At 44.6% G+C, this 7,917-nt stretch overlaps 3 protein-coding genes across 3 annotated transcripts; 1 reads left to right on the top strand and 2 right to left on the bottom strand.

The window, feature by feature from the left end:
• The first annotated feature begins 2,702 nt into the window (after positions 1 to 2,702).
• LOC6548286 lies at positions 2,703 to 3,223 on the top strand. Its single transcript, XM_001975076.3, has 2 exons — positions 2,703 to 2,913; positions 2,973 to 3,223. Exons 1-2 carry the CDS (start codon positions 2,788 to 2,790, stop codon positions 3,096 to 3,098), a joined length of 252 nt encoding a protein of 83 aa, XP_001975112.1. The 5' UTR covers positions 2,703 to 2,787; the 3' UTR covers positions 3,099 to 3,223.
• A 1,123-nt stretch (positions 3,224 to 4,346) lies between these two features.
• LOC6548287 (trypsin-1) lies at positions 4,347 to 5,581 on the bottom strand. The gene has a single exon (XM_001975077.3). The coding sequence runs from the start codon at positions 5,529 to 5,531 to the stop codon at positions 4,437 to 4,439; it is 1,095 nt and encodes a 364-aa protein (XP_001975113.1). The 5' UTR covers positions 5,532 to 5,581; the 3' UTR covers positions 4,347 to 4,436.
• A 110-nt stretch (positions 5,582 to 5,691) lies between these two features.
• On the bottom strand, positions 5,692 to 7,396 carry LOC6548288 (trypsin-1). The gene is made up of 2 exons (XM_001975078.3): positions 6,508 to 7,396; positions 5,692 to 6,423 (listed from the first exon to the last, which is right to left on the bottom strand). The coding sequence occupies exons 1-2, from the start codon at positions 7,306 to 7,308 to the stop codon at positions 6,106 to 6,108; spliced, it is 1,119 nt and encodes a 372-aa protein (XP_001975114.1). The 5' UTR covers positions 7,309 to 7,396; the 3' UTR covers positions 5,692 to 6,105.
• Positions 7,397 to 7,917: the final 521 nt, after the last annotated feature.

Raw genomic sequence — 7,917 nt, 5'->3', positions numbered from 1 at the left:
AAGGGGATGATTTCCACTGCGGCAGCAGCAGGAGGAGGAGGAGCAGGGGGAGCAGGAGGAGCAGGGGAGGAGGCAACAAGGAGAACAAGGCCCAGAACGGAAAAAAAGCTGAAAAATGGTAAAGGGATATTGAAAGGCGGTAAATTGCTTTATTACTTAAGTGAGCCGGAGATGATTAGGTTCGCGCTGGCCGCGGTTGCTGCAGTTGCTGCCTTCGGGGGACTCATTAAAACGGAGTTCCTAAACCGGACTTAGGAAATTGAAAATGAGAAAGGAAAACGAGTAACAAGAACAAAGGCTTTAAGTGCCACTGACAACGTCTTAACTTGTTATAATATAGTTAGAGCAGAGACTTAATGGTTTAGGCTAAGATACATTTAATGTTTAATGTAATGAAATCAAATGTATCTTTCATATTATTTCTGACTAGTTGGGATCATTTCTGTCTAAGCTTCATTTTCTGCAGATCGCAGCCCATTCTTTCTCAACTGCTATCTGAGAACCATAACTTAATTTGTAGCAAAGACATTAAATCTTTTCATAATGATATCATACAGTCGTAACACATATAGCGTGGCTCATTTGGACATTAATAAAATTGGATGACGCGCTGACAGCATAAATGTCACCGAAAATGCTATTAAAACTAAATTATAGCCGGCATAACCATGATTCACGAGCGGGAAGACCTCAAGTGCCCCACCCTTCGACCTCTGCGAGCGAAGAGAAATCGTAAAAAGTATAAAATGCCAAATTTGTAGCTAGCTTATGGCAAAAAAGATTATTAATTCTTAATAAGAGGGCGTGGAATGCAAAGAGGGCAGTGAGAAAATGGAAACAAACACAGAAATTCTATAAAAAATGTGGCAAGTGGGGCGTGTGTCTATATGGCTGCCTTGAAAATGTGCCAAAAACGCGGAAAAAAATACAAAAAAAGAAGAAAACAAACCATTGAAAAAAGTTCACAATCAGTGAATGCCCCGGCTTGAATACCCTTTTTTATGGGAATGCCATAGATTCTATTTCTTTTTTTCTGGCTTGCTGCGAGCACAAAATGAAACCAAACAGAAATAATAAAATTAAAATGCGCCTTTTGCCTTGGCTCGAACTCAGTCAGTTGGACACAAAAAGACCGGAGCAATAAAAATAATAATGAAATCAAAGGAATAAAAACAACAGAGACAGTTACAAAGACTTACATTTGGCCAGACACGATGGATGGGCTAAATAGAAAAGGCAGCTGGTAAAATTGAAGTCGAAGGACATTGGGAAAATTGCTGTTCGGTTCTCGTTGGGAATCATAATGAGCTTTTCGAACAATTTTCGTTAGCTGAATTAGAAATTATTTCATTGCCATTTGGAAACCTAAAGGAGAGTGCTACTGAATATTTATAAACATGTATTCCATGGCTATAAAGTTGGTATGAAGTTGGTATTGTACATTGCAGTTGCCTCGACCAGCGGCGATTTAAGCTTTCCACAAATCATTCGAAAACTTCTTTAGCAATGTTAAAATGATTTATTCAAGCGTTCAAATTCGATGGAACTTCCTGCCAAGCTGACGACATTTTATTTCCATTGAATGGCTTTGGCGGCATGCACTCAATATCACAGCGAATGTGTTTCTGATATATTGTATTCGCATAACAGGTGGCCTTTCCGGTCTTCAATTTATTTTGCTCGTTTTTAAAGAGTTTCCAGCAACTTTCCCGCAGATTTTTACAGCTCACTTCAATAGCAGGCTTGTGACTTCTGACAGCACAATAAAATGTAAATACAATATGAAGGCATGTATGGTTTGTCATAAATCCTATGCCGTCCCTCTCGGCAAGTAGCTATATTTTATTTTACTTTATTTCATTTTAATTTCGGCTTTGCCATTTCAAATGTTCACCCAAGGCGCTGTCTTTGCCAAGGATTTGCGACAAAACTTTTCGCTTATTCCGCTGTCTGTGTAGCCAGACAACGTGTGTAAATATTTATTCTTGGATTGTTGTAAGGCTGCAAGAACGAAGAGCAAAATTCACTAGACTGCCACTAAAAATATTTTCATAAAAACCAACTGACGCGTAGAGAGTCTATAACAATTGAGTTTAAAATGTGCGCATGGAAATCAATTAATTTTCTTGTCCCAGTTGCCGCTAATTGAATTTGCCATATCGCAAAATAGACTACTGAAATAATAAATAATAAATCCAGTACTCCATTGTTCGCTGGAGAAACGTTGAAAAATGGAGCGAGACACATGTTCCATATCATGGAATTTGTCCCCGTGCCGGCTAAATGAATTATGTAACATGTCTAGCCATTTAGTGCCATAATTCAAAGCAATCTATGCCAGCCCAGACAAAATAGTGCCCATCACTGGGCGTCCTCCAATAGAAAAGGGGCGTGGCAGGGCTTTATGTGAGAACCTAAATTGCACGCAGTCCAGACAAATTGCATTTGCATAGCGTAATTGGAAAATGTCGCGTATAAAGGAAAAAAGTGATTGAAAAACTATAATTTGTGCCATGGCGGTTTTTGAGAGCTGGAAGAGAGACATATCTAAATTGGATCAAAACATGGAATGCTATTAATTGCGCTAATTATACACGCACACGTAGGGTAAAAGGGTATACTAGATTCGTTGAAAAGCATGTAACAGGTGGAGGAAAGCGTTTCCGTAGAATAGTTGTGTAAAGTTGACATGGATGGAAACTGTTATGCTTGGAAAATGTAATCATTTTGTATATATTTTTGACCCCGATCCAAAATAGCTTACAAAAGTAACTCCAAATCCCAAAAATGCCGGTGGCCGTTCGTCTGGTGGAGGCCTTGACCCTGATCACAATTATGGGTCTGATTACCTGCATTGGTCTCAGCGTGATCCTGGCCCAAAAGACTCTTAGTATGACCATTACATTTATAGAGGTAAGTTGCGCAGTTAATCGTTTACATTCGCATAATCATCGCCATAAAATTGCGTAAAGCCCGCAGCGAATATTGCCGATATGGTACTGATTTTAACCGAGAAAGTACTGGTATCCTCGCTACTCTGCGTTTTAAGACTAACAAATGTGGTGGGAAATGCCCTCCAAGCGGCCGGAATCGCCTGATGATCAATATCTTACGATATATCAAAGTGACCCCACTAACTTTCGGTTTTCTGATCCATGTTGGACACTGTTGTATGCCAATATATTACTCGCCCTGCGTTTTATTATGCCATTAGTGCCCGTCAGTACTTTTGGTTTATTCGTTTTTTGGTATAGGTTCATGGCAAATTCAAAAGCGGCACCGCTCACTAATATTCAATCAAACAATTTTACGCCCCAATAAACTTTTCTAACCTGCGGCTGGCCAAAACAAAAGTGCAAAAGACCAAAAATAAAATAAAGCAGAACTCAGCTCAATTGCAGCAAATTTGCGCCTGGCCAAAAACGAATTGGGGAATGGGACGCACCACGAGAAAAATAAATATTTTTACCACAAAAGCCAATTTGCCCGCACAAATTAAAACTTCGCTCGAGGATGTACATAATTTTTGGTGCCTTTTTATGCCCTTTCAAAGGGGTACTTCCATTTTCCCAACAGGTTATACGATCAAGAATTATGGTATGCATTTTAGAGATTTTTCTACCATTTTTAGTCAGATTTGATTATTATTGCCATCTGATTAATGTAAAACAATTTTTAAAAGGTGTTGTCATATGCATATGCCAGTATATAGCTTATATAAATAGAGAAGTAAGATAAGTAATGAAATTTAGCTATAAGAGGGTGTGCAATACTTTGCTCAAGGGTTATACCCGTATAGCTCTTTCACTTTCAGCCGCCTTTAAAGTTTTAGCACCTCTTTGCAGCTGCTTATTCTATTATTTAGTTATTTATCAATGTTCTGACTTTAGTCTGGGCCGGGTTCGGGTTATGGCCCAATCCCAATGGGATCGGCACGCACAGCGGACCACAAGCCACCATCCCATTCCAGAGTCGTCTGAAATCGAGCGTAGGTGTCTGCGGTTGTAGCTGTTTGCATGAGCATTTTTTGATTTAGTGGCAATTTCGTGTGGCAAAAATTGCAGAGTGCCCCAAGGGTAGACTTGAAAAGCAGCAGATTACAGGCGGAAATTGAGGCGCAGTGAGTGGAGGAGCTAACAAGCCGAAAACTGGAACAATAAGCAGTAAAACACCTCAGAGAAATCGGCATGTGAGCGGTGATCGCTGGATCATTCAGTATCCTCCACCATTCAGTCTATCTCTGCCTTTTAATTGCAACACTTTACAAGATGTAAAAAATCTGAAGTAACAGTCAGATCCCTCTGAAGCATGATATTACGAAAACTTAATGAATATCCCTTTTTTGCAATGAATAAGCAACGATTTATTTAGTGGGTTGAAATTTGAGTGACCAATATATTTTATTTGCAATAAACTCGGCGCAGTAAAAATCAATTTCAAATCAACTTATTGGCCTCCTCAACCACGGGATCTGCCTCGGTTGCTCCATCTGCGGTGGTGTTCTCTTGGTCTCCCTGCTCGGTGGTGTTCATCGGGGAAACTGGGTCTCCAGGCGCGTCTGGTTGGGCACAGGAGCAGGCATCCCTGGTGTTCTCCGCAATCCAATCGTTGAAGCTGCCCACTCGCGTGTAAACACCCGGGGCATTCGGCTTGGCACATCCTTCGCCCCAGGACACGATGCCCGCCAACTGGTAAGCGTCTCCGGAGCCCAGGACATGCATGGGTCCACCGCTGTCTCCTTGGCAGGAGTCCTTGCCGCCCTGCTCCACGTAGCCAGCACAGATCATGTTGTCGGTTATCTTGGACTCGCCGTAGTTGCTATTTCGACACTCTTCCTGGCTGAGAATGGGCACCTCCACCTCCTGGAGGGTATCCGAAACAGGTCCCCCTTCACTCAGAGCTCCCCATCCGGTGACCACGGCCGTTTGACCCGCATAACTCTCGCTCGGAGTGGGCAAGCACACTGGATGCATATCGATGCCAAGGCGAACTGGTTCATTGAAACGAATCAATGCAATGTCACTGTCGAAGTTCCTGGTGCTGTACTTCGGGTGGATGAGCACCCTGGAAACGCGGCGGTCCACGATCTTCACGTGGCTATCCTGACGATTGTGCTCCAGCAGTCGGACCGTGATTAAACGATGGTAGAAGCCATTCACGCAATGGGCAGCCGTCAAGGCGTACTGATCGTTGACCAAAGAGGCGCCGCAATAGAAGTTACCGAACCACATGAGCATTATCATCCAGGGATACTCATGGACCTCCGTCTCCTGACCACCGACGATGCGATGACGGGTGTTGATGTTACCGCAGGAGCACTCAGCGCACTCCCTTTTGGCCGGAGAGGCCCATTCCGCTGGCACCTCGGGTCCCAGGATCGACTGAATCCAGTCCAGAAAGCTGCTCTGCCTCAGTTGAGTTAGACTGTTTAATATCTTCTCTGGCTCGGAGGCGGAACGCAGAGAGGGCGTGGCCCAGGCCAAGTCGCCCAGTGCTACGGCAAGAATCAGCAGAAGATGAAAATTACGCATGGTGTACTAACCTGGCCAACTGGCAATTGGCAACTAACCAAATGAATCCTGACCACATCCAGCAAGAAGACTGATGAGAACCAGAAGTAACAGCCAAGCCAAAGAACTGGCTAGACCAGAATGCCCAAAGGAAACCGGCTCCCGAGAAAGGTTAGCGCACTTTATGGAAACTTTTCTTTTAATCAATAAATATAAAACAGCTTGAAAATGGGATCTTCGACGAAGCCGAAGCGGACTTACTCTTGCAAAGTTGGCCAATGAGTAAAATTATATCGTTTTAAGTTCTGGATGTAAGCACATCCCAAGAAAGTGGAAAACTATTTTCGGCGAAAATAGTTCGTTTCTTGGTACATGGGACTTGTGGTTTTGGAAATAACAAGCTTTTTGCAATGAAAACTTGTCTTTCAAGCGGTGCTATTGCAAGTTGAGGGGATACTAGAAGTATCACATTGCATGGGTGACACAATTCTGATACAATTTAAAACTTAGCCTGAAATGTGCCTTTAATCTCTGCAACTCACTACCAGCCAAGCAAGAGTATTGCATTATGAATAGATACAGAAATACTTGATCGCTACTTGATCTTCTTGGTCTCCTGCTGGCAGAGGCAAGCCTGTTTGGTGAGGTTCTTGATCCAGGTTCCATAGCGATTCACTCTGGCATAGACGCCAGGATAACCGGCCTTGGCACAGCCCTCGCCCCAGGAGACCACGCCGGCGATCTGATGCTCTCGCGTTCCGCTGGCCACGATGTGCAGAGGTCCTCCACTGTCGCCCTGGCAGGAGTCCTTGCCACCCTCGTCGTATCCTCCGCACAACATGTTATCCGTGATCTTATTGCCATAGCGGCTCTTGCGGCATTCGTCCTGCGATAAAATGGGCACTTGAACCTCCTGTATAAAATGGAATACATGTATGGATCCATTTATATGGGTATTTATACTTTCGTTGAAACTTAAGGTATTACTGTTTATTACCTGAAGTGTATCGGAAGTGGGTCCGCCAACTTTGAGTGCTCCCCAGCCAGTGACTATGCCATTTTCGCCCTTGAAGCTTCTGCCAGGCGTTGGCATGCAGACGGGATGGAGCACCTCATTGAACTCCACCGGCTCGTCCAACTTGATGATGGCTATATCGTTGTCATAGTTCCGGGCATTGTACTTGGGATGCGTGATCACCTCGGCCACCTTGCGATCGATCTTCTGCATGTGCGACATCTTGCGGTCGTGTTCGAGTAATCTCACCGAGATTCTTTCCTTTCGGAAACCATTGACGCAATGAGATGCGGTCAGGAGGAATTGATCGTTGAGTAGGGAGGCGGCGCAATAAAACCTGCCGCCATATAGCAACATGGCCACCCAGGGGTACTGATGAACCTCCGTTTCCTGACCACCGACGATTCTCTTCTGTATATTGGCTATGCCGCAGACACAGTCGCTGCAATTCCTTGGCGGATTCAAGGTGGGTGGCGCCGGAGTGGTTGCCCGCCTGGTTGTAGTGGTGCTGGAAGATGGAGCTGGTGTGGTGGTCGACGTGGTGGATGCCGCGTCCGGCATCATGGAGCTGCTGCTCAAGGTGGCCAGTGTGGCATTTTCCGAGTCAGAACCGCCGGGACGTTGTGGCAAAAGTGAGAGAACCCATTGGATGAAGGTGTTCTGCGATTGCTTCAGCAGCGCATTCGCTGCCGTTTGGTTGGATGCATGATCCTCGGCTGCGGATTGCCTTGGAACGCAGCTTAAGGCCAGGCAGAGCAGCAGACACAACCAGGCTCGATTCATTTCGCTAGACTTTTTCCGGCTTTCTCCACAGCGGCACCACCGATTCACTCGCGTGGCTCTCGGCGAACTGATCGCCCAGCCGCTTGGCCAGCATTTGAAAGCGGCATTTCACCCAAAAAAAAGTGGTTCTGGCCGGTGGCACGTCCACTTTGCCAATCCAAGCTACACCGCGCAAAAACACTGGCTTAACATGAATTTATTTTAGCTTTGCTTGGCGTATTATCAGAAAGAATCTTATGACATGGAACATTTGAGCTATGGGAATGGTTATTGAACATCTATCCATATTTGTCATTTATGTTATTTTGGAAATAGGCGAAATGGAACTGGGTGAGCATTTCTCGCGGTGCATTCTCGCAGTCCCCTCAAATTTGCATTTGTATTCTGCGCATGCGTGGGCGCCTCAGGGCATCCACACTATCCACCGCTTGACCATGATACTTCACTGGGTTGGCTGGCGAGTAAGACACCACAGAATCGGAATCGGAGCCACTCATCCACAAAAGCTGGCCTTTTGTTGTAATTTGCGCCACTGAAGTAGCGAAAGTTTTTTTCTCGCTTCAAACTTATTGAAATGAATTTTTTGCTTCCAACCCAATCCAATCCAAT

Source organism: Drosophila erecta, unplaced genomic scaffold (genome assembly GCF_003286155.1).
Source record: "Drosophila erecta strain 14021-0224.00,06,07 unplaced genomic scaffold, DereRS2 tig00000092-arrow-pilon, whole genome shotgun sequence".
NCBI lineage: Eukaryota > Metazoa > Arthropoda > Insecta > Diptera > Drosophilidae > Drosophila > Drosophila erecta.
This window is presented reverse-complemented; position numbering and strand designations above follow the sequence as displayed.